At 39.7% G+C, this 23,836-nt stretch overlaps 9 protein-coding genes across 9 annotated transcripts; 4 read left to right on the top strand and 5 right to left on the bottom strand.

Moving 5' to 3' along the window:
* Positions 1-2,809: 2,809 nt before the first annotated feature.
* Positions 2,810-4,321, bottom strand: FDC1 (putative phenylacrylic acid decarboxylase FDC1; the record flags this gene model as incomplete). Its single annotated transcript, XM_056227318.1, has 1 exon — positions 2,810-4,321. The coding sequence occupies one exon, from the start codon at positions 4,319-4,321 to the stop codon at positions 2,810-2,812; it is 1,512 nt and encodes a 503-aa protein (XP_056087151.1).
* A 464-nt stretch (positions 4,322-4,785) lies between these two features.
* PAD1 (phenylacrylic acid decarboxylase PAD1) lies at positions 4,786-5,514 on the bottom strand (the record flags this gene model as incomplete). Its single annotated transcript, XM_056227317.1, has 1 exon — positions 4,786-5,514. One exon carries the CDS (start codon positions 5,512-5,514, stop codon positions 4,786-4,788), a length of 729 nt encoding a protein of 242 aa, XP_056087150.1.
* Positions 5,515-6,733: 1,219 nt separating this feature from the next.
* Positions 6,734-8,440, bottom strand: STL1 (glucose-inactivated glycerol proton symporter STL1; the record flags this gene model as incomplete). Its single annotated transcript, XM_056227316.1, has 1 exon — positions 6,734-8,440. The coding sequence occupies one exon, from the start codon at positions 8,438-8,440 to the stop codon at positions 6,734-6,736; it is 1,707 nt and encodes a 568-aa protein (XP_056087149.1).
* A 2,828-nt stretch (positions 8,441-11,268) lies between these two features.
* FIT1 (Fit1p) lies at positions 11,269-12,738 on the top strand (the record flags this gene model as incomplete). The annotated part of the gene is made up of 1 exon (XM_056227314.1): positions 11,269-12,738. The coding sequence occupies one exon, from the start codon at positions 11,269-11,271 to the stop codon at positions 12,736-12,738; it is 1,470 nt and encodes a 489-aa protein (XP_056087148.1).
* Positions 12,739-13,978: 1,240 nt separating this feature from the next.
* HSP31 (glutathione-independent methylglyoxalase) lies at positions 13,979-14,692 on the top strand (the record flags this gene model as incomplete). The annotated part of the gene is made up of 1 exon (XM_056227313.1): positions 13,979-14,692. The coding sequence occupies one exon, from the start codon at positions 13,979-13,981 to the stop codon at positions 14,690-14,692; it is 714 nt and encodes a 237-aa protein (XP_056087147.1).
* A 992-nt stretch (positions 14,693-15,684) lies between these two features.
* KRE28 (Kre28p) lies at positions 15,685-16,842 on the top strand (the record flags this gene model as incomplete). The annotated part of the gene is made up of 1 exon (XM_056227312.1): positions 15,685-16,842. One exon carries the CDS (start codon positions 15,685-15,687, stop codon positions 16,840-16,842), a length of 1,158 nt encoding a protein of 385 aa, XP_056087146.1.
* Positions 16,843-16,920: 78 nt separating this feature from the next.
* Positions 16,921-18,000, bottom strand: CAB1 (pantothenate kinase; the record flags this gene model as incomplete). Its single annotated transcript, XM_056227311.1, has 1 exon — positions 16,921-18,000. The coding sequence occupies one exon, from the start codon at positions 17,998-18,000 to the stop codon at positions 16,921-16,923; it is 1,080 nt and encodes a 359-aa protein (XP_056087145.1).
* Positions 18,001-19,647: 1,647 nt separating this feature from the next.
* On the top strand, positions 19,648-20,031 carry QCR7 (ubiquinol--cytochrome-c reductase subunit 7; the record flags this gene model as incomplete). The annotated part of the gene is made up of 1 exon (XM_056227310.1): positions 19,648-20,031. The coding sequence occupies one exon, from the start codon at positions 19,648-19,650 to the stop codon at positions 20,029-20,031; it is 384 nt and encodes a 127-aa protein (XP_056087144.1).
* Positions 20,032-20,325: 294 nt separating this feature from the next.
* HLR1 (Hlr1p) lies at positions 20,326-21,591 on the bottom strand (the record flags this gene model as incomplete). The annotated part of the gene is made up of 1 exon (XM_056227309.1): positions 20,326-21,591. The coding sequence occupies one exon, from the start codon at positions 21,589-21,591 to the stop codon at positions 20,326-20,328; it is 1,266 nt and encodes a 421-aa protein (XP_056087143.1).
* Between the last annotated feature and the right edge of the window lie 2,245 nt (positions 21,592-23,836).

Here is a 23,836-nt window from a genome sequence, read left to right as displayed (position 1 = left end):
CCCACACCCACACTAATGCTAATGCTAAAGCTAAAGCTAACACCCATCACTATTACACCATTAGCATCACTATTACGCCATTACCATCACCATCACTCTCACTATCATTATCACCATTACCATCATTATCATCACTGCCATTAACATCACTATCACATCACTACCATCTCCTTGCTATTATTGTATCCATCACTCGAACTGACTGTTGTAACTCCTTTAATGTTACCCTGACCATGTACCACTCCACGCTTTCTTACCCCCACCCTCATATTTACTAGCACTCTTCCATCACATCACTAAATGCGGCCCTGCCCTCAGCGGTTCATACCCTGGGCCATTTCCCCATTAAACTCCTTATATCACCCATCTAACTGCCCATTTCCCATATATACTACCTGAATAATATATTCCCGCCTCATAACTTTCCGGTCTATTCTGGATCTCCCCAAATACTAGCATAAGGCTAAAGTACCAGCATGTGATACTGCCATGTGACTTAACATTGCTCGGCGGTTCACGCCTGTGCCATTTACTCTCCCCATCCATATCTGTAACATCTAACGATTCACCACTAATTTCTGACCTCTTCAGACCATAAAATTTCACTCATTACTTTGTTGCGCTATCTTGACCATATATCAACGTCTACATTATTCTACCACTGACATATATTTTATGTATATATAGAACTAGCATCATCATTATAATCATCATCAACTCCGTCCCTAAATGCTCTATCTGTTGGAACAATAATCGACTATCCATCAATTACTAGTACAGCTGATTAATACATTCAATCACGTAACTAGAAGATTATCATATACGGTGTTAAGAAGATGACAAAAATTGGCAGACCAGTAAAATAAGATTCAGAACAGTCATCGATTTTAGTGGAAGCTGAAGCGCAAGGATTGATAATGCAATAGGATCAATGAATGAGGACGTATAAAATGAAGGAAGAAATAAGAATAAGATTATGTAAAAGTGTAGATTCCCTTTCGTGGATTCCTAAATCCATGGGGAGAACTTCTAGTATATTCTATATACATAATATTATTAACCTTATCAAAAATAGAATCCCAACAAATGTCACAAGATTTAAATGGTCAATACTATCCTCTAACAATATACCACTCCCATCGCCCCAATACATATCCACTGATTTTGCTTCTACTCACCACTACGCCTACCTATCGTACTACCACTATATATCCACCCATACTATGATACTTCTGGTCCCATAATACATCTTTCCTAAGGATATCTGAGTAATGTATATATGATATTATACTATATGACCACATATTGATGACTCATAGTATAAGACATGCACTTACTAAAGATGAATCAGTCATACTTTTGCGTTACCACATTCAAGAGATACCTTGTGCAACCAAGACACTGTCAGATTCGGAATGTGACGAGAGTTGGATGTATTGCCACTAGTACCAGTTTTTTGCTTGGCATCAATTGAACCCCATACCACGGTAGGCCTTCAGCCTTTTACCACTTTGGTAGAAATATTCACCTGGTTATTCAGTAGTACCGGCTAACGTACCACTCATCATAGCAGTCAAGTATCCCAGAGTCAAAGCCTTTATGATATCATCGATACTTTGAACACTTCCATCGGCCATACATGGTACACCGAATTGGTTGACTAATGCAAAAACGTTGTAAACGCCTGCATCTTGTGGTCTACCACGAGTCATAACTTCTTGAGTAATACAGATAAAGCCGGTTCCCGTACCAATTCTCAAACCATCAGCACCAGCAGCAATCAAGTTGGCAGCTTGTTTCCTGGTGGCCACGTTACCCGCGATAAGTACCAAATCTGGGGTGTTTCCTTGATCCATTTTACCATTTTCAATTGGAAAATAGAACTTCCTTGGGATGAATTCAAGATAACAACAGCCAATCCAGTTTTGACTATAATATCAATTTTTCCTTATCAGCATCGGTAGTACCAATAGAAGCGCCACATAGCTACTGTCTTGTGATAGCAGATTTGGAAGCCAATGGGTAGTTTTGATTCTTCATAAAATCAGTTCTGCAAGGCATGGAAACCAAATGACTTTTGTTGTCCACAACCAAAACCTTCCCTTTTTGAATTTCTTCAAAATTTTTTATTACCTTCAGACAATGTAATGCCTTGAGCGCCAGTAGCGGGTTTCTGATCATAACATCTTGAAAGGGTAAAAAGAGTTTTCTTCAATGAAGTGTATATCACGAGAATTGATTACGCCATTAATTTGCTGTTTCTTTACCGTCTTCTGTGATAGGGAAACCAGAAGATCGGACTGTTTTTTCATGTTCTTAAATTTACCGACAAAATCTGTTGAGGAGACCACTATGTGACTGTTAATTAACCCATTCTCTTGCTATGATGCATTTAGTTCCTATTTATGTTTAGTTTGTAAATTTATCAAATCAAAATTATTGGCATAACTACCACCACATTATCTTAATATCTTGATTATTTATCACAGCATGCTTACATCCAAAAATCTATCAATCCTAACGAATCATTTATATACACTCCCCTATTTCATATTTTATATTTTATTAGATAGCCTTACTTTTCATTAAATATGCATATCATTGTTGGCTCACTGCCACATCATTTTATCTTACCGGCTTAACTGCTCTCCGTAATCGATAACGACAGGGTTTGCTATAATATCCTCAATTAATTATCAAACACATTTCTTCACTATAATCAAACATACGTAGCTGTAAGGTGTAAAAGTTTCGAAGTCGTCATATTGAGAACTAATGTAATGTATTTTCTCTGAGAAGCCAATGGCAATTATTTGTAGCCATACTCCCTCCAATTTTCATTTATTCTATCGACCAACTCCTTCGAATATCCCTTTTCAAAGCTGCAAGTAACGTAATCAAAATCGCGTTCATATTGCTGTCTGAAGATGCAATTGGTAACACACTTTCCACCTTTCATAGTCTTGCTTCTAGGTGACTGTGAAACAAAGGGAGCCAAAGGAAAGGAAGTCACATCGTCAAAAGCAGTCTGGTCAGCAACTGGAGTGTGTCTCGTGACATAGGCCCAAAAAACTTCTTTGAAGTTAAATATGTCGATGTCATCTGCGACCAAAACAATCTCATGAATGATAAAACCAACTTTCGTTCTAAAGTAGATGTCACCAACCTTCTTAGAGAATTCCTCGGGGGTAGTTTTCAGTGCTTGCAGCCGTTTCAAGTCCACCTTCAAGACAAGCCATAGAGCTTGAGCTTCATATGGCGTGAAAGCATCGAGAACTGGTAGACCAGATTTAATTGCAAGCTCCTTAGCTTCAGTAGCCACCAGTGAACCAATCAATGTGTGTGTTTCGTCTGTACAAAGGCCTGGATTTGATACAGGTAGAATAGCGTTGTCTCTGTGAGTCATTGCCTTGACAGTATACAAGGGGCATGGATGACCTTGACCTCCAAAAACATATCCATGCATTTCACCGAATGGACCTTCTGCATGGGTGTCTGTTAAGGATAAAGTGCCCTCAAAAACAATTTCACTAGTTGCAGGAACCATTAAATCGTTAGTTTCGCATTTTACTACTGGCACTGGCTTGCCCAAAATTGCACCGACATAATCCGATTCGGACACACCTTCAGGAATTGGCATGGAACTGACTAGAATAGCTGCAGGGGGAACACCAAAACAAAGTGCGAAAGGAATCTTATTTCCTTTGCCAATTGCCCCCCAAGCGTCCGCAATTTGTCTAATGTGCTGTGGCTTTATTACTAAACCTGTAATATGCTTGTCATCGACGACCATACCCCTAGCAATTGACCAGTTAGTCCATTTTTTATCTGGAGTTTGAAGAATCCACATTCCGTACGTTTGCAAGTAGTTTCCACCGTCGGAAGTATGTAGATATGGCGTTGGCAAACTCTCCAGATGTATTTCTTCTTCAGAGAGGACATGTGCCTTGCAAGGAGCGGAAGAAGCAGAGATGCTAGATGGGGGCAACGGTTTCTTATTCTTACATTCCAGCAAATAGTCGATGATTTCCTTGATCGTCGTCTTTGGGTCGAGTCCGAGATGATGAGCAATTCTACCATGATCACCTTTCTTTTTGTTTCTCAAACCGGCTGGACAACCTAAAATATTGAAAAGATCTTTTGAAGCGCCTTTGATATTTTTGAAGAATGGAGCTGGCAATTTGGATTCATATGCTTTTCTCATAATTGCACCCACCTCTAGATTTGGATCAACTTCTTTGGTAATTTCAATTAAGTCATCTTCATCTTTGAGAACCTGGATGAAGTCTCTGAACTGTAGTGCTGGATTTAGCGCACTCATTTTAGCATATAATCTGAGCAGCTCTTTCAAATGATGAAGTCAAAAATCTAAGACGGGAGTGTTCTCGATGAAATTGAAACCAAGAAGATATACGACGCCAGTTCAATCCTTCGTATCACTGAGTTATGTATGAAAAAAATATGTACGTTGTCACGGCGGTTGCTTCAATACAAATTTGCATGTTTCAGAATTTGCTAAAGATAGGTACTATGGATTAGACTGAGAATTCACTAATTCACCAAGCTATTCTTTTACATGATATTCAAACTGACCTTAGAATCAATGTGAGTACAATTACATACCCTAAAAAATTATATTAAGAAACAGATTGGCAGGGCCCATGACTCGAATTTCTGTTGTAACAAGTTGGGCCTAGGCCGAGGGAAGTATAGAAACATTTTATTAAAAACAAATCAACTCTATCAGTAGTTAAATAGCTTAAATAAGTGTTTGAAGAAAGTACGCTACTTAATCTTTATACCTTCCCATCGAGGAAAAGTATCAGCATGAATACCAAAGCAATCTAGGATTCTGCCGGCACTTTGTTCCAACAGGTCATTCATGCTTTTGGGTTTTGTATAAAATGCAGGTACCGGAGGAAAAATTATAACACCAGTCCTGCGTAGGGACAGCATGTTTTCAAGGTGAATAGCGGACAGAGGTGTTTCTCGAGTAACTAGTAGTAACTTTCGGTTCTCTTTAATGGAAACATCAGCCGCTCTCGTAATCAAATCCTCTGTAAAACCGATTCTAATCGCAGCCAACGTTTTCATAGAACACGGTGCCACAATCATTCCATCATGCTGAAAAGACCCAGATGAAATGCACGCGGAAACATCCCGAACAGAGTACGTTTTGGATGCCAAGGCCGCCACATCATGTGGTTCCCAATCCGTTTCATACTTCATGGTGGCTGCACCCCATTTCGATATTATCAAATGAGTTTCGACGCTCAATTCTTTTAGTATCTGAAGAAGTTTAATCCCTAATGCAACCCCAGTAGCACCAGTAATCGCCACAACAATTCTCTTTGGTCTTGGAGGAGAAGCTGATACATTTGAAACCTCCTTTGGTGTCATATATGAAAGGGGTAACGAAGAGTTTGAAATGCTTCTGCTCCGCAAGGGAAACTTAGCTAAATGACCTTTACCTTTGAAAGAAGCTAAGTTAACTTTGCTTGGTAACTTAAACATTTCTATCAATTACAACTTGTTGAGGTTATTAGGCAAGGTTGATAAAGCCAATTGATATTTGCAGCATTTAATTATTTGAAGCTCTATCTTTCAGCAGTCTCGAACACGTTGAAGCGAGCATACTTTTTTGAGAAGTTTAACGGTAAACAGGAAAGGCGCGCCGTTTTTCTGTACTTTACTTTTCCTTTGGACCATCACATCAATTTAGCAAATTTTTAGGGAACACCATTGCATGAACCTAATTATATGAAAAATGCTTGAGCCGACAAAGTTAGGACTTGATATATGTTTAGATCCACATACGCTTGACTGTGTCTGATAATGTCTTTTTTTTCGGTTCGTTGAGCATTTTGACTATGTTTCCATGTACGGTTTCAACTACTGTAAAACCATCACGAGTTGTCACGGGAAAGTCCACCTTGCGGTGTAGGAAGCCGCATGTTTTACTTTATACATACACACGGCTGTCCTTAAGCTCTGTGAGGCGGAGCTTTAGTCATTTCTGAACTGAAAGTGAAGCTAGACCATATTATCTTGGATATGAAACCTGGTGTATGAGTTGGAAAATGGTATGAAGTTCATAGGGTGTGAAGTAATACGTTGATCAGGAAAGTTGTATTGCTTCATAGCGGAACTGCATCTAAAGCTGCGTAGGAATCTGACTTCGAAGCTTTTTTGCGAGAGGAACAACACCGTAGGGTCGCGGAAAATAAATAGTTCTGTATTCATGAATGTTAGTGATTTTCATATACCTGCGGTGAAAAAGGTACGATAAGCTTTGGTTGATGACCTATTTGGGGCAGAAATAGAAATTCAATAAAAATAGACGGCTCACCTTCGTTGAACCTAATATTTAGCTTCATCCACCTATGCTTCCAATTTTCATCTCAATGCAATACAATATTATCCGCATTTGTCTTTTAGTCGCTTCAATAAGATAGTTTGAGATTGCTCATGGCGAAGTCGATAAACCAAAAAATATGAAGACTCTGTAGTCAGGTAAGCTGTACGTTTTTTTATAGTTCCGTCGATATGCCGAAGAATAAAACGCGATCAGTTAAACCTTTTCAAAGGCAGATAGAGACAGTACAAGTAGATGAAAAAAAAAATGAAAATATATGATATTAAGAATATATATTGGTGCAGCGAGACGTGAATATTGACCCCGCATATGCTTCTTCAATTAAGGTACAAAATGAAATCGTCAGTTGGTATATGACTAGTTTTCGGAATTTGGTTTCTCGTTTATTGTCTCGTCAATTTTAATATTTGAACTGGATGAATCCTCACCATTAATTTTGTTATAAGTGTCTTCCACCCTATCTTCAGCAAAATCCTCCTTTTGCAAATCATCGTTGTAGGAGCCCAAAGCATTAGCGTGCTCGTCGACCTCTTGTAACGATAACTTGGGCAAATGGTTGGCAACTCTCCAAGGTTGAGTACCATCCTCGTAAGCTTTAGCAAAGATGATATCAATTTCCTCCAGGCTTCTACCAGCGGTTTCAGGGTAAAAGAAGAAGATAATTGGAATGTACAGGTAATTCATAACGGCAAAAAATAAGTAACAGCCCCATCCTGATTGCCCAATAAAAATTGGAGTGAACATGACGACTGCAAAGTTGCACAACCAATTAGTGCATGTGGAGAAAGCGTTTGTAGTGGCACGAACTTTCATTGATGCAATTTCTGGTGGATATATCCATGGTAATGACAGCAAAGACAAGCCAAAGAATGTGATGAATAAAAACAAACCAACGGCAGCACCTCTTGCATTAGCTTTATTCTCATTTACCAGACATGCGAATGTAATTGTGAATGAAACCGCTTGGCCTGTAGCGCCCAAAAGAAAAAGTTTTCGTCTACCCAGTTTTTCAATCAAAAAGAACGATCCAATAGTAGATAAGGCGTAGATTGTTGCAAATACCCCACCAATTATCATTGATAGTCTATAATCTAGTTTTATCGTTTTGTTGAATAACACAGTAGAATAATAGATAGCGGCATTACAGCCAGTGAATTGCTGGAAAAATTGCGTCGAAGCTGCGATTAAAGCTCTCTGTAGATTTTGAGATTTACCTCTGGAGAATAGACTTGATATGGAATTTTTCTCGTGTTTAGTCCTGTTGACAGCATCGTGAAGCATAGCTACTTCTGTAACCACCTCTTCATCGGTTGGATCCACATCATCTAGCTTTCCTACCAAGTAACGGGCTTCTTCAGTTCGACTTTGAGAAATCAGCCAACGTGGGGACTCAGGTAAATTAATCATGAAAGCAAGCAGGAAGAGGGCAAAAACAATTTGCATTGATACGGGGAATCTCCATTGAACCGAGCTATCAATGTAAGAAAAACCAAAATCAATCCAGTAGGCAATCATGGTACCAAAAGCAATTGTAGAGCCTTCCAAATTGACCAGTAAACCCCTATTCTCTGCCTTGGACATTTCGGACTGCCAAACAGGAATGGTCGAAGTATTAAGACCCGTGCCAACACCTGTGACGACTCTCCCGATGATAAACTGACCCAATGCCCAATAATCACGGAATGCACATGTAGAGATAGTAGCGCCAATAATAGTTATTATAGAACCCATCAGGATCAATGGTTTCCTTCCTATCTTTTCGCCATAGAACATGACGAATAACGAGCCTGCGAAACAGCCTAATTCATAACAAGAAGTGGTAGCACCCTGTACCACAGTTGCGTGTCTGTCATGTTCGCCATTTTCTTTCGTAGCTGGAAATTCATAATTGAACTGCTTGCCAGTAATCAGACTTGCCATTAACCCTTGATCATATCCAAACAGTGAGAACCCCGTCATAGACGCGATAGTAATGAAGAACCGCAGTTTCCGGCCCGTTAACCCCCAGTGGCTGGTTCTGTTGACAAACCTGCCTTTAATGCTAGATACTTTTGATTTCCTCATCTTATAATGCTTCTATACTCCTTTTCTTTATTTATTCGTTTGAGCAAGCGGAAATATATACACAAGATTGATTAGAAGAATATCAATTCAGGCAGAAATGACCAGTCTTCATACGTGTTTATATATATTCATAAGTGTAGCTACTCATAGATTCGCAATTTTGACCCTGAGATCGGCCAGCTTGAAGAGGACAAAATTGAAGCTAAAAAGTCTCAATGAAACATCTTCAACACCCCCTGTTTATTTGATTGTTTGCTACAAATGTCTTTTTTGATATAGCCTTACCAAAAATAAAGCAAAAAACGAATGCCCTCATCGGGATCCTGAACGCTGACCAGCTTGCCGTTATGGCAAATTAGCCAAGGGCAATAGTACAACTAGTGAAAATTGTTCGACTAAAAAATGGTATATAGGCCGAAACGCGGTTGGAGAGTACTATATCCGTCTGACGTAATGGATGGCTGGACGCTTTGCGCTTCTCTTCTTTTCATGCAATGAAAAGGGCCGCTCGAACAGCAACATAGCGCCGAATTCCCCACGATATGGGGAGAGAGCCACACAAACGCAGGTGGCAAATGACATCCTCGCGGAGTAGACTGCGGAGGCGAAAGGTCCAAAACAGACCCTTCATTGAATCAAAATGACGCAAATGGAGTCAAAGTGGGTCAATGGGTCAAATGGCTCGGAGAAGGCGGGACAAAATTCTTGCGCTTGTGACAACTGCTCACAGTTTGTCCGTTCATCGGCTCTTATGGAGTATACTTTTTGATGACTGACCTATTAGCGCCTTGGCAACGGCATCGGTGGGTAAAGCGTGCCTGCAGCTTTCTAATTTTATCATGGCTGCATTCCGGTCGGATGACGTACTCGGTGCACATGATTGTGGGGAATAGGAAAACATGCAGAACAGATTAATGTTAGCCGGATCGCCGGTGACTGCCATACGGTAGGATCTGTTCTGCACAGTTATTCGCGGAGGTGCCAAGGAAATGCTTCAGAACGATTATTGCCTCACGTGACTCGTTTTTGACTATCTCGAAACTGTTTTCCGATGAAAATCGCCTATTGGAGGTGCTTGCAGCGCTTCTTGAGGTCGCCTTCTGTAACCACAGCAAATTACGCAGAGCTCTTCTGCACCAGTTTCGCCCTTTTGTCGGAGTAGACAGCGGCATAGCGAACTGTTGCAGAGTTCTTTCATCGTAGTGAGATCGCCGTACTTCCGGCTCTGGGCGTCGGGTGGTGCATTGGTCCCTCACTCCGTCATGCTGTTCTGGCAACCGGTTCATTTTCAGGTTCTCAACATTGAGATTTTAGATGACATCAATTGCAGTATCAAACACTGTTTTACACTGCTGAATTGGACTCTACCAGTAGGAGCGTTACTTCGTCACCTTACTCAGTGCCGTCTCTTAAATATTTTAAGGTCGTACGTTAGTGGAGTTGTCAAGTTTCATACAGTACACAATTTCTCTTCCAACGTTTACGCCTAGTCTCTTTAGCATGTGCAGTTGCTGAATCGATGGCTTTTACGGGATATAGTTGTGCTAATGCAATGACTTTGGAACTCTATAGATTGTAGTATCAGAGCTATTCTTGCCATTTGAATCAGCCCATCTTTTTTTTACTGCATGACCTTCTCTTTACTTTAGCATCCTGTTGACTTTTTTTTGGATTTTGATGGCCTCTCAGGCCTTTGCTTGAGACTCGCTTCAAATTGGAGTGATTATTTAGTAGCACATTAAGAATAGTTTCTCTCGTCCCTATCGTTCTGCGCTGTCGCTGTATGCACGTGCACAATTCTCATTGGGTTTGACTTCCTTAAACGGATGGACCTTATTAGCCGATTAAAATTAAATATCGTTCTGTGCAACCACCCAAGCACGGTTCAAGCACGCGCTTATTCCCTTCTGTATCTTGAAGGATCCTTTTGAAGCGGACTTGAAGTTATTCTGCCTTATTTCCCATGACTGGATCGCACGGCTCATCGCATGTCTATAAAATTGTCAATTTCGTTCATCCATAATAAACAGAACTTTAAAGCATTGAAAAGTAGACTTCAGACAATGTGATAATTCTTATGTACTACCTGGTCATTTGCTTAGAGATAGCAAAACGATTCTAGTAGATTTTGATTTTTCTTTTATTTCTATTGCCATGCAGAGCTCCTTGGAACGCATTAAGCTATAGCTGTTCTCACAAGTTATCTAATCCTAAAGGACTCACCAAGAAGAAACTTTAAATGAGAAACAGGAGAAAATTATAAAGAAAATTATACGGCAAAACAATGTCAACAACTTCTCTACATCAGTCTACAGTAGTCGTTATATCCATAGAAATACTTTCAAGAGAAAATGTGTAGCGGTTGATCGTTTTTTAGAGATGAAAATGATTGACAAGCTGAAGTATTTCCGAGGAATCGACCGTGGGTCCTTTTAGTGGTCATTGGCGCGAAATATGTTACGGTGTAAACGAGATAGAAAGTGAATAATCGCTAATAGCAAGTGGTGCTCAAGCATCTTACACACTTCTACTTTTAACTATGCCCTGCACCCTGTTTGGCGCACCCTGTTTGTATTTCACCGCGCTGTCGCATTTTGAACTTATGCAATGACAGACATCTCAGGGCTGAACAGCCGAGATCCCAAGAAAGGGTGCGAAAAGTGGCCTTCACCTATCATTTGGCGTTCGTATACTATTTTTGAAACTAATTTTTTTGTATATTTAAATCGAAGATTGTTTGAACTATTGCAATCTACCTAATTATCTGATCTAATACCAACAACTTCTGTCATTCGCTTAAATAAAAATATTAATAACAACACCTGAAAATGAAACTTTCTTCCGCTTTAGCTTTATCCGCTGTTGCCGCTGCCGCGCTTGGTGAGAGTGTTACCACTACCATTACTGCTACCAAGAATGGTCACGTCTATACTAAGACTGTCACCCAAGATGCCACCTTCGTTTGGACTGGTGAAGGTGATTATGGAGCCGCTGCGACATCTGCTCCAGTGGAAGCCTCTGCTGCACCTGTTGCTGAAACTGCCTCTGCTGATGAAGGCTCCGGCTCTAGTATCACTAAGGTGATCACCGCCACTAAGAACGGTAACGTCTACACCAAGACTGTTACCCAAGATGCCACCTTCGTGTGGACCGGTGAAGGTGAATATGCCGTTGCGACATCTGCCCCAGCGGAAGCCTCTGCTGCACTTGTTGCTGAAACTTCTTCTGCTGATGAAGGCTCCGGCTCTAGTATCACTAAAGTGATCACTGCCACTAAGAACGGTCACGCCTACACCAAGACTGTTACCCAAGATGCCACCTTCGTGTGGACCGGTGAAGGTGAATATGCCGTTGCGACATCTGCCCCAGCGGAAGCCTCTGCTGCACTTGTTGCTGAAACTTCTTCTGCTGATGAAGGCTCCGGCTCTAGTATCACTAAAGTGATCACTGCCACTAAGAACGGTCACGCCTACACCAAGACTGTTACCCAAGATGCCACCTTCGTGTGGACCGGTGAAGGTGATTATGGAGCCGCTGCGACATCTGCTCCAGTGGAAGCCTCTGCTGCGCCTGTTGCTGAAACTTCTTCTGCTGATGAAGGCTCCGGCTCTAGTATCACTAAGGTGATCACCGCCACTAAGAACGGTAACGTCTACACCAAAACTGTCACTCAAGATGCCACCTTCGTGTGGACGGGTGAAGGTGAACGTACCCCTGCTGAAACATCTTCTATTACTGAAGCCTCTACTATTTCTGAAGCCTCTTCTACTACTGAAGGTTCTTCTATTACCGAAACTCCTTCTTTTTCTAAATCTTCCAATGCTGCGGCTTCTAAAGTTAGAACTTCTTCTATTGTTGATGCCTCTTCTGCTGCTGCAACAACGGCTTCCGAAATTCCCGCTGCTGAATCATCAATTATCAAATCATCTGCTACCTCTGCTATTCAACCTTCCTCTGCATTTGTTGCTGAAACTTCTTCTGCTCGTGAAGGCTCTGGTTCTAGTATCACTACCGTTATTACTGCCACTAAGAACGGTCACGCCTACACAAAGACTGTCACTCAAGACGCTACTTTTGTGTGGACTGGTGAGGGTAGCAACAGCTGGGCACCAACTTCTTCCGCCAGCCCAGAAGTTGAATCTTCCGTTGCCAAAGTCCCAACCACCACTGTTGAGACATTGGCTAATGCTAAATCGTCCACCACTGCTCAAGTCATAAACTTTACTGGCGCAGCTGATTCTATCACTGCTGGTACTGGTTTGATAGGCGCTGCCCTCGCTGCTCTTATCTTCTTGTAAGCGATGTTAACGAACGATATGGAGGTGCAACCTTTTGTGAGGCTGACTGTGGATTGTTTACTCCTCAAAAGAAGGTATCGAATCTTTTCAACATCTGAATGGTTATCAAGTATTGTGTGTAATATTAGGATTGCTCAATTTTAGCAGCATATAACAAATTAATAACGTATCTATATGTAATAATATATACCCAGAAAAGTCAGGAATCATACACTGATCATTTGTTTGTGAAAAATGCGCTGCTTTCACCCATTTAAAAATCATTCCTCGAAAATGATTCTGTGCCTACTTCTGGAAAACGATAGTTAGGGGTAGTTCCAAGAAAAACGCGTGTTCTATACACAATTAATGTTGATGTTTTGGACAGTTTGTATCTAATAAGCAATAAAACAAAGAGCAGGCGCCAGCGCTCACATACTTAGATTCGATAGAAGGTACTTTCAGGAAGAGATTAGAAAAGCCGCAAAGAAAAGAGAAGTCAAGTTCTCTCATTATAAAGACCTTATTCACGGAAGTTTTCTCCGCGAACTGGTTCTTCCTGGGAAAAATATCGCTGCTGCTGCCTATTAGTGTATATTGTTACGTAACAGTTTTGGTGTGTTCCATGATTGGTTCATGATTGTAGGCGTTCGAAATATAAAAAGAAGAAACGACTAAATGATTCCATTGTTTCCTTTGAGTGTTAGAAAAGTGCGGAATTGAACTACGCTTACCAATAATACGAAGTTGTGTTTGATGTACAACGATACAGAAATAACTTTCAGTTAAGGCCTTAAAAACCCGTAAGTTTCTTTAAAAGTGCTTCTACCCGTTGTGCAAGACAGAGTTTTTCTTGGCCATATGAAATATATTAGTGACACCTGCTGACTAACGTGTAAAGAATGGAATCTTCATGAGGCTGCGGCCTTTTCGTCACACGGATCCATAAATCCCTTTTCGGGACTTAAATGACAAGAAAAGAGGGAAAATGGCGTTACGTAATCACAGCTTGAAAGTCTTCCGATTAGTAGCGGGGCCAAATAGCTTGGCATAGGGGCCACATCCAAGGCTTTCGTAAAAATCTCAAGGGATGGACGGATCCTTTATTGCCACCTCCGTTTGAAACTTCAATGTAGGCATACATAAAGAGAAATACATGGATCTCTTTGTTGTTCAGTAAATTTTTGATATACCATATTATGATTCTCGTACTCAGTATCTCTCCTGAGCAATCATACAAAAATAGTCACTCAGAAATACAATGTCTCCAAAGAAGGTCTTACTAGCTCTTACTTCATATAACGATGTTTTCTACAGTGACGGCAGCAAAACTGGTGTCTTTGTAGTGGAAGCTTTGCATCCATTCAACACTTTCAGAAAAGAAGGTTTTGAGGTTGATTTTGTATCCGAGACCGGCAAGTTTGGTTGGGATGAACACTCCTTGGCTAGGGATTTCCTGAACGGACAAGATAGGGTTGATTTCGAAAACAAAAGTTCCGACTTCAATATGGCACTGGCTAAGGTCAAAACTCCAAAAGAAGTCAATTCTGACGAGTACAAAATTTTCTTTGCATCTGCTGGTCATGGTACTTTATTTGATTATCCAAAAGCCAAAGACTTGCAAGACATTGCGTCTGAAGTTTATGCTAATGGAGGTGTCATCGCAGCAGTCTGCCACGGTCCTGCTATTTTCGATGGCTTAACCGACAAAAAAACCGGGAAGCCATTGATTGAGGGTAAATCAATAACTGGTTTTACTGATATCGGCGAAACCATTTTGGGCGTCGATAATATCCTGAAAGCTAAGGACTTGGCAACTGTTGAAGACATTGCCAAGAAGTATGGCGCTAAATATCTTGCTCCGATTGGTCCTTGGGATGATTACTCCATTACAGACGGAAAATTGGTGACAGGCGTAAATCCGGCCTCTGCCCATTCCACCGCTGTCAGATCCATCAACGCTTTGAAGAAATAAGTATAAGAACGAAATTTTTTCATCATTTTCTATACATTAAAACACAACTATAAGTATCCAAAACCTATCATTTTTAGGATAGTTAGAAACGAAACGTTTAGAACGGTAAATATATATATCAAGGCGGCTCGCTGTAATGGCAATCAAATTTATTTTCTTATTGAACTAGAAGTATATATAACGTTTAATCAACTAAACGTTATATTTTTTATAGACCTAAACTTCTATTATTCTAGCAAGGATAAAGTGTCAACAGCTAATATGTGTCACGATCTACAGTGCGAAAAATCTGGAAATTTAGAGAAAATTGGGACGGACCAACCAATGAGTAACTAGTTTACCTTTGACCTTCTATAAGCTAGTGCAGAAAAATGGCGATACATTGTGGAAAACGTCCACGAAGTGACCACACATTTTCAGCCTCTTTTTTTGCACGGGATTGTTTATTTACAGTACGCTTTATTTACATAATAGGAATGATTTCAGTAGTAGTTGGGAATACTCTCCGGGGGGTTGCATATGTCGACTCGTCTCGGTCCTACTTTGTTGTAGCCTTAGAATTTTATTCAAATGCTCAATCTGTTGAGTAACTAGATTGATATGCAGTGCCAAGTATGCTAGGACGGAGGGAACCGATATTATCCTGCTTCATTGCTATTTTGACAGTATCTGCAAATACCCGCCAATTAAAGGTAACGTAACATCGCTTGCGCGAACAGTGGCTTTCAGTTCAGGAACGAATAACAATTAGGTCAACTTGTGTGTGCTAATACGATGTGAATCTAGCGTTTATTGCCTTAATAAATTACTGCTTTAGACAAATATTGAGCGACTAGTTCAAAACAATTTAGAATGTTAAAGATCGCGTATACGTCGCGTCGTGTTTAAGTGCAGAAGAATAAACAACGCCAAGAAAAAGAAAAAAGAAATCAATTGTTAGAGAAAAAATAAGCACAAGATACAGTTTTGATAGACAAAAGCCACTAGAAGAAATGGATGCGGAAAGCGTAAGCACAAAGGATTATGAGACGGTTTTAAGAGGCATTGAAGATACTGTTGCTCTGAGCAGCGAAGAAATCTTAAATAACCAAGAGCTAAGACTCAAAAATACATTGCATGAAATATCTTCGAGCATTCTGGCAATAAACGAAGAGAATAAGTTTGTTAATCCTCTTAGAAACGATAAAGACTCGGATGCTGGGGAAAAAGAGGTGTACATTAACCCTAGAATCTTAGGTGTGAAGATCAAAGAGTTTAACAATCTAATGGAGTTATTGAAGTTGACCTATTTAGAACAGGAGACCCTGGACTATTTTTTCAGGTTTACTTTATCTTCGACGAAGCCACTACAGTTAAAGTCTGAAAAAGACCCTGAATTTGTGAAACTGAATGAGAAGGTTAATCATGTAAAAAATGAGATTTCGACTGTTTACGAAACTAAAATAGAACAAATTAAAACCGAAATCCAGGAGACTGGCCACAAATTTGCCGAAAAACAAGACTTGTTAAATGAACTTTATTTGGAGACCACAGGTGATATTGAAAATTGTTGGGATTCGCTTAACGAATTGAAACGTTTTACAAACAAAGGGGATGACAATATTTCCACGGATAAAGATCCCGTATTGAATCCTGGCGATTCGAATGATTTTGTGGAGGAAACATACACGAATTGGCAAAATCTGCTTTCGTTACAAAAGCAAAATCAAAGCTTAACAAAGGAACTTAAGGAAGCGCACGAAGCTAAAAGTCGGATAATAAGAAAAGGAAAGCAAAGACAGAAAGACGATTCAGAGCATTCAACCGCCAAGGAGTCAGAATTATGTCAGTCAGTCAACTTACTGGTAAAATTTTGGGAGAAATATTTCCTGTTCAAAGGATCAAAAGCGACTATTTTGAACTTCGAAATTTTTACTCAACTTGGTAAAGTCCAATTTGAGATAAAGGACACGAAATATATAATAGTCGTCTCTTTGAGTGATTTGAAAAGACCGATGATAAAAGATATTACTATTTTACAAAAGAAAGGCGGAAATATAGTGACAAATGTTGAAGTGAGCAGTAAATTTAACGATAAGTATCGAAATAATAACAGAATACAAATTTTTGAGGTGATGGATAATATCATAGGCGAGCTAACAAATGAATAGATCAAGTTTAGATAAGATGTATGTAATAATACCAGCAAATAAAAAGAAATCTATCTACGTATCAGCTATCTTAGTAGATTAATGACGAGATGCGCTTAAAAAGGCACCCATTGCACCCAAGTAGCCTTCGTGTTTGAGAAAGAACGCTTGCTTTGATCCTTGAGACCAAAAATTAATAGCATAACTCAAAGTGTTCATAGTAGTTAAATGTCCTCTAGTGTAAGATCCTCCAAAATATATATTCTGTATATTGTGGATTTTAGCTTGCAAATAAGCTATTTGCCCGATATTGTTCGAAATGGCAAATAAAAGGCTTTTACAAATATCAGGGTTTTTGAACATTTGTCCATTATTTTTCTCAATAGATTCATGCGAACAGCATATGTCATCGTCATTATTTGCCAAGGGTTTGTTAGAAGTGACTCTATTCTGGAAAACCTTGCCAAATGAACTGGCAATAGCGGAGGATTTCAAACCAATTTTGCTATAGTCTGTTCCATAAATATCCCCAACTAGCATATCGACGCTAGAGTTGTCGCCTTCTTGGGCCCAATCGAGCATCTGGTCGTAGGTTTGAGCGCCGGTGATTAGTGATAGCAGGCCCCAAAGAGTCCCTCCGCCTAGCGAAGAACCGCCTACTCTACTGAAATTATTTGGTTCAGTGACTTTTAACAAAGAGACACCTGACCCTATATTGACTAGAAGATAGGGATAGATGGTTTTTGAGTCCATAGTACCGGAACTGGTGGGTATTATCATTTCACCGTCTTGGTCGTTATAGGTGAAAACTTCATCGGAAATCTCGTGAATAAAGAAATCTAAACCCTGAATTAAACCTTCCATCTCTTCAAATCTCGATATGCCCTTTACCTGAGGAAAGTTCTTGTATAACAACTCATAAAACTTGAAGGCGCCACCACCAGTGGCAATTATATGAGTCATTTCGTAGCACCCATTATTATGTTCTGCAATAATGGAATGCAGAAGTTCCATAAACTTATCGATTCTCTCTGTTTCAATTGTATAGAACATCAGCCTGTTACTGTTTATTGGCGAGAAGACCACTTTGGCCAAGGTGCCTCCTATATCAATAGCAAGGTTGAAAGTATTGTCGCTATAATCACAATCGTACGATATCTCTTGAGTAATCCGCGGCATTGCGATTCTCTTCCCATGCACTCAATTGGAACTATAAACCTAGTATTCCGCTAGCAATTTAGTTTTAATGGCGGATCTGTTCGAAACTTCTGTACTTTTTTTACTCATCGTTATGTTGATGAAATTAAATTTCGGCCGATATTGCGGGAACTGCGCCAGTCGTTTAACATCATTAAGGACTGATTACGAAGAGCAGTCAAAGAAAAAAAAAGTGTCATAGACAAATATGACTAAAAATGAGCGGATCGCGTAGATCAGGGTAGATGCTCTGGATTTCATTTGAAAAATTGTAAAAAATCGTCTCGAATGCGTTCAGGATATGTTCATGCGAAGAAACCTTTCACCGTATCAGATCGTGTGTCTGTCTGGGCTTCTTGCCTGTTTCGAAGCTAAGTCGAAGTGTTAGAATGTGGGGAAACAAGAACTAGGGCAGCTGAACTTTTGGGCGCAAAGAAATAGGAAGACATAGCTGATTGAAGAGATCTTGAAACCCCAGATTCATAGTAGGTTTGTTGCAGCCGAAAAAGGTGAAATTTTCGACACTTACGTGCAGGAGCTAAGAAATTAAAGGATCGGCAAACGGGAATCCATTACTGGGTGATGTCAGCCCTCTCATTGGCATCTAACGCAAAAGTAGGAATGACGATGATGCAAATCAGAGGGTTCGTTTGCTAATCCAGGCAAAAATGTAGTTGCGGCAGATGATGTGAATGAAGATGGAGATATACGCTGTAACAAGCCCCAGTGGTCCTGAGCATAGTCCGTTGGTTTGAAGCGACTTCAAACATTAGAAATCGGCCTTGGCACCAAGTGATTTTAATGATGGCTTACTACGTGCGCTGTTGTCTTGATGATGACAAAGACACGTCTAATGACAAACGCTTACTGTTCTGTAATGGTGGCCTCACAGCGCTTCCTCTCGAGATCACAAACACTTGCGGATAGTGCGATGCCCCAAAAATGCATTCCATTCCAGAGAGCATTGACTAATGACAAGAATCATTTTTTGCCTGCTTTCAATTCTGAGCCGTTACAAGACAATAAGGTTTCCGCTGCGAATGCCAGAATTGCCTGATGCATTGACGAAGATTATCTAGTCATTTCTTTGATGCAGAAAGCGCCTACATTTTCCCAAGTTTGCTATAGTGAGTCTCCGAAATCGACTAAATATTACTGACTAAGAAATGAATGTGCGTGATTCCAAGATCGCGTGCCCAGAGTGAACCACCTCTGGCACAGAATATAAATTGCACGGGGTGCTGCAGTATGATCCCACTTGAAGGCGAGGAAGAACTGGGCAAAATCACTGCAGGACTTCATCCGGGGGACAAGTAGCTCTTGGAATGTGCTTTTCCTTATGCAGCAGATCAGAAACCTACAGGACACCGCTACGAAGGTGCTAGTATGTATGTGTATAACGCATCCATAGATGTTGTAACAACACTATGATCATGTCTTGCTTGACCAATCAGAAGCGACGCGCTTTTTATCGGGTGACCCCGCGGGGGGCACTGACATCCTTTCTTTATAAAGCAGCAATAGAAAGGAACAGTTAAAAGTAGGAAAAGCGATGCCCTTATTGTTGTCTGAGGTAACTTGCAAAATAGAAGTCTAGAAATCGTTATTACAAATTCCAGAAAGAACAGGATGCCACAATCATTTACGTCCATCGCAAAAATTGGTGATTACATTTTAAAATCACCTGCTTTATCTAAACTATGTGTCCCAGTGGCCAACCAATTCGTTAACCTCGCTGGTTACAAGAAGCTAGGTCTCAAATTTGATGATTTAATTGCAGAAGAAACCCCTGTAATGCAAACTGCTCTGAGAAGACTACCTGAAGATGAATCTTATGCCAGATCTTACAGAATAATCAGAGCCCACCAAAGTGAATTAACCCATCATTTGCTTCCAAGGAATGAATGGATCAAGGCTCAGGAGGATGTTCCTTATTTGTTGCCTTATATATTAGAAGCGGAGGCTGCTGCCAAGGAAAAGAACGAATTAGATAACATAGAAGTCTCCAAATAGAAAAAAATAAGACCATGATCATGTAAACAGATAAAAAGGCATTAAATATTCATTTTTAAAAAGGGACGGAGACCACATCCATAGCCTCTGCTATTTCTATATATTTGCGTTAGCTTGTAACGCTTACTTGATACTATTTATTTATCATAGTCTGATTTAGATTTTTATCATGACGTCATAACATTAATTAGGTCTATTATTAAAAGTGGGGTATTTATTAGTATTTATCTGCTCTATATCATGCAAATTATGGGTATCGATTGGTTTGTATTATTTTATTTATTATTATTATTATCATTTCTTAGTGAACAATTTGACTAAGAGTTTAAATTTTCTGTGTTTTTTGAAAGATTTTTCTTTATACTGATTTGTGCTGTGCTCATGACTCTTATCAATGGATACAGACCCTTGTTTTGCGTACAAAATAGCACTCTCATCGGACTTACCAGCTTTGTTGTATATATGCAGTGGTTCTCCTAGTAGTATTTCTTCAGGAATGCTATCTTCCCTCTCATCGTCGGTTTGTCTTTCAGAGTCAAGAATGGAAGAAGACAAGGATGTTACCGGGTCGAAATCCTCAGTAAAGGATACTATATCGTACTCCTGAGACTGAAAATTGAAGCTGTTGATGGATTTTCCATCTTTAGCAAAACACTTTTTTATTGAAGGAGATTGCTGTGATAGTCTAATCCTCTCACTCGCATTGGCTTGAAAATTGTCAATGTCCTGAATTAACGTTCTCGCAGATGTATCCAGGTCATAGAGAACGTCATCCAAATAATTACCGTTCATTGTATTGATTCTACCCGTGTTATTAATATTACAGGATACGGGGGTGATTGACCTGGAAGAAAATAAAGAAGTAAGGGAACTTTGCTTTGTTAAAGCTTGTGGGTCCATTGGTTTATCGTCGTTATTTAAGGGCAGATTTCTTGTGGAGTTATAGTATCTTTGCTTCTGTGCTTGGATTTTTAGTGAGTTGTAACTTCTGGCATTCTCCAATGTCATCTTGTTGTCTTCATCTACATCTGAAGATGGGGTAGCTGATAATGGTTTTACGGGCTCCAATAACTGAGAGCTGATTTCATCTTCATCTATCTCTTCATTTATGGTTAATTCTGGTACAGAATTACCCTTGTGCGAGGAGTAAAAGTCATCTAATTTCACTGGAACAGACTTGGTTTTACGATGTGATCTACACAGTTTTGGCTTATCGATGAGTACATCATCCAAATTAATGATAGCGTCCGGCACTCCTTTAATTGGCGATGTGTACGTAGAATCTTCGCTAATGAAAAACCGTGGGCTTGCTGAGGGTATTAAGCCCAATTCATTTTGAGGTTCGTTAGATATCGTCACGTTTATGCCAGTTTCTCTACTTGGTTTATTTTCAAACGTAGGCGAGTCGTATGCAGAAGGCAGAGCAGGCGCAGAAGCTGGTTGTTTTAAAAATTCAAAGTCTCCAGATATAGCAAAGGATCTCTTGTGACGATGCCTGTTTCTTGGGGGAGTAGAGAAATCCCTCATTTGGGAGGGAAGTGGAGGGCATAGGTTTTCCATCTCAGCTATTAAGATGCAACGGACCAATGGGACAATGGAAAAAAAAGACAACAAAAGGACTAAAAGTATAATACAGGAAAAATAGTTAGGAAAGTGGTATGATAAGCTTAATATTTCTTAAATAGCAAGTATACTAGAAGAGTTCTAGGTTTCCTTTATTATTCTGAAATGAATGACCGCAAGTTGATTATAATCTGTAGGAATATCAGAACTCTGTAGGGAGAGAGATACCAAAGCAGTGGCGAACTTTATATATCTAATCCTTGATTATCTTGCTATCGAAGTGAAACTCTTTGAGAAAATTTGCTTTGCTTTCATACGATAACATCTTAATATTGAAAAAAAGATGCGCTTTCTTTTTAGACGTCACATACTTATATAAGAGTTTCGCCATATTTGTCGATGCGACACGTAAGCTCGTTTGGAAGAGAGATCTTACCCGAGCTTTTATTACCGGAAAAGGTATGAGCACGCGTGAAAGCAGGGTCTCCATTTCCTAATTGGTACACATTATTGCCAGAAAAAGACGTATATCCCTTCGCTTTGCAGACGGGAATGCATTGAGTGATGTTATACAGCCCTTGCGGGTGTTTATTCGAACAGGCACCGTACTGTCCACACATATGCGGCCGTGAAAGAGAATAGTGAAGGAAAGGAAGCTTCTACTAGAACACTTTTCTCGTGCTAAATGCATCTGGCTGCAAGCGCGTGTACATAATTTCTTTCTTGATCTTAAAGGTTTTCTACAGAAACAAACGGTTCGTCCAGCAAAAAATTTCGGCTTCTTTCGTACGTATGCCTAACCTTGCCTTGCCTTGTCTCTGTTTCCCACGTTTAGATACCATTCTAGATGTTATATAAAATATGCTTTTTGGTACGTTTACCTGAAAGGACCATTGCAGATCCACAGCGCGAGGAAAGTGTAAGTAGCTTGCTCACAAGATCTTAGCTAGAATTAACCCCTAGTATGAAACAAGCAATTATAAAGAATGTACATAAAAGCCCTCAGGTAAGTTAATTTCTGATTTCTGCGTGCATTACTTGAGTTGAAAACGTTTCGTAACCCTGTTGACGGCAAAAAAAAAGAATGTCAAAAGATAAATAAAAAGAAGCTCTTTAACACAACGGCACAAGACAGAATAAAGAACGCTTCAGGAATCATCAATCGGGCGTAATGAAGACTGCAGAATGATCATATATTCTTGTGCACTTGTTCGATCTGCCGCAATCAAACAAGGTGCACACGTAGAAGACAGTAAATGTTTCCACCAACAAATTCATTCAAAGCTTTACAGAATAAGCTTGATGCGTTACGTCTTAAAATAGCATGGCGCGTAAACTGGACGTGCTTGAAATGGCCATACTACTGGTGTAGTTTTGCCGCTCGCGCGCTGTGTTCCAGCCGGGTATCCAAATTTGATGGTCGTGAAAAAATTTTCAAGAAAGTAAATAAAAATGCGATGATTACGACAATGTAACTTAGTTAAACTTCTACTCAAACGAAGAAAACGTCAAATGTCTAAAGTTCAAAGTTTGAGTGAAAAAAGTGGATTAATGAGAGTGCTCATCATCACACTATGAGCTTCATATGGACAAATTGACATGGATTGCACAACTTAAGTTTGTCGGGGATCATTTTTTTTAAACTGAATCTTGCCCTTTTTTAGGTGCTTGAAACCCTCGATGAATGTGTCAATGTGCAAAGATAAACCGTTATTCTCTGTTGATAAGTGATTTTGATACTTGCCTTGGAAATTTTTTCCCTTTCCTATAATCAACTTTTGTTTTAAAAGTTGTTCGGAAAGAATAGGCACAATTAAAATTGCGGCTTTCTTCCTAAGTTTTTAGGCTTTTGCATCGACACTTCTCTATGCACTTCCCTCGTTTATTGGACTTTCAAAACTGGCTTTCCCTTCATGTTTTGTTTTTCTTTATGTTGTTTCCTCTACTTTTAATGTGTTCTATGTTAATACCGATTGTAATGTACATGTTTCATTGTTGACCTTAAGCAAGTTTGTCTGAGTTTTTTTTTCAAGTTTACTTAAGTTCGCTTTGAGATATATAATATATGGTTGGCATGTGGAGGGGATGCTTGAAACTGCACAAACATGGGAGGGTCATTGGAGTGGAGATACCTGGGAGAGTTTTTTTACAAAAGAAGCTAAAAAACACAATTCAAAGAGATACATTATCCTTTTCAATTAAGGAATGCACTTGAGGAGTATGTAAGTATATTACTACTGTT

Source organism: Saccharomyces kudriavzevii (assembly GCF_947243775.1).
Source record: "Saccharomyces kudriavzevii IFO 1802 strain IFO1802 genome assembly, chromosome: 4".
NCBI lineage: Eukaryota > Fungi > Ascomycota > Saccharomycetes > Saccharomycetales > Saccharomycetaceae > Saccharomyces > Saccharomyces kudriavzevii.
Note: the sequence above shows the minus strand (reverse complement) of the source record. Positions and strands in the feature narration are given on the sequence as shown.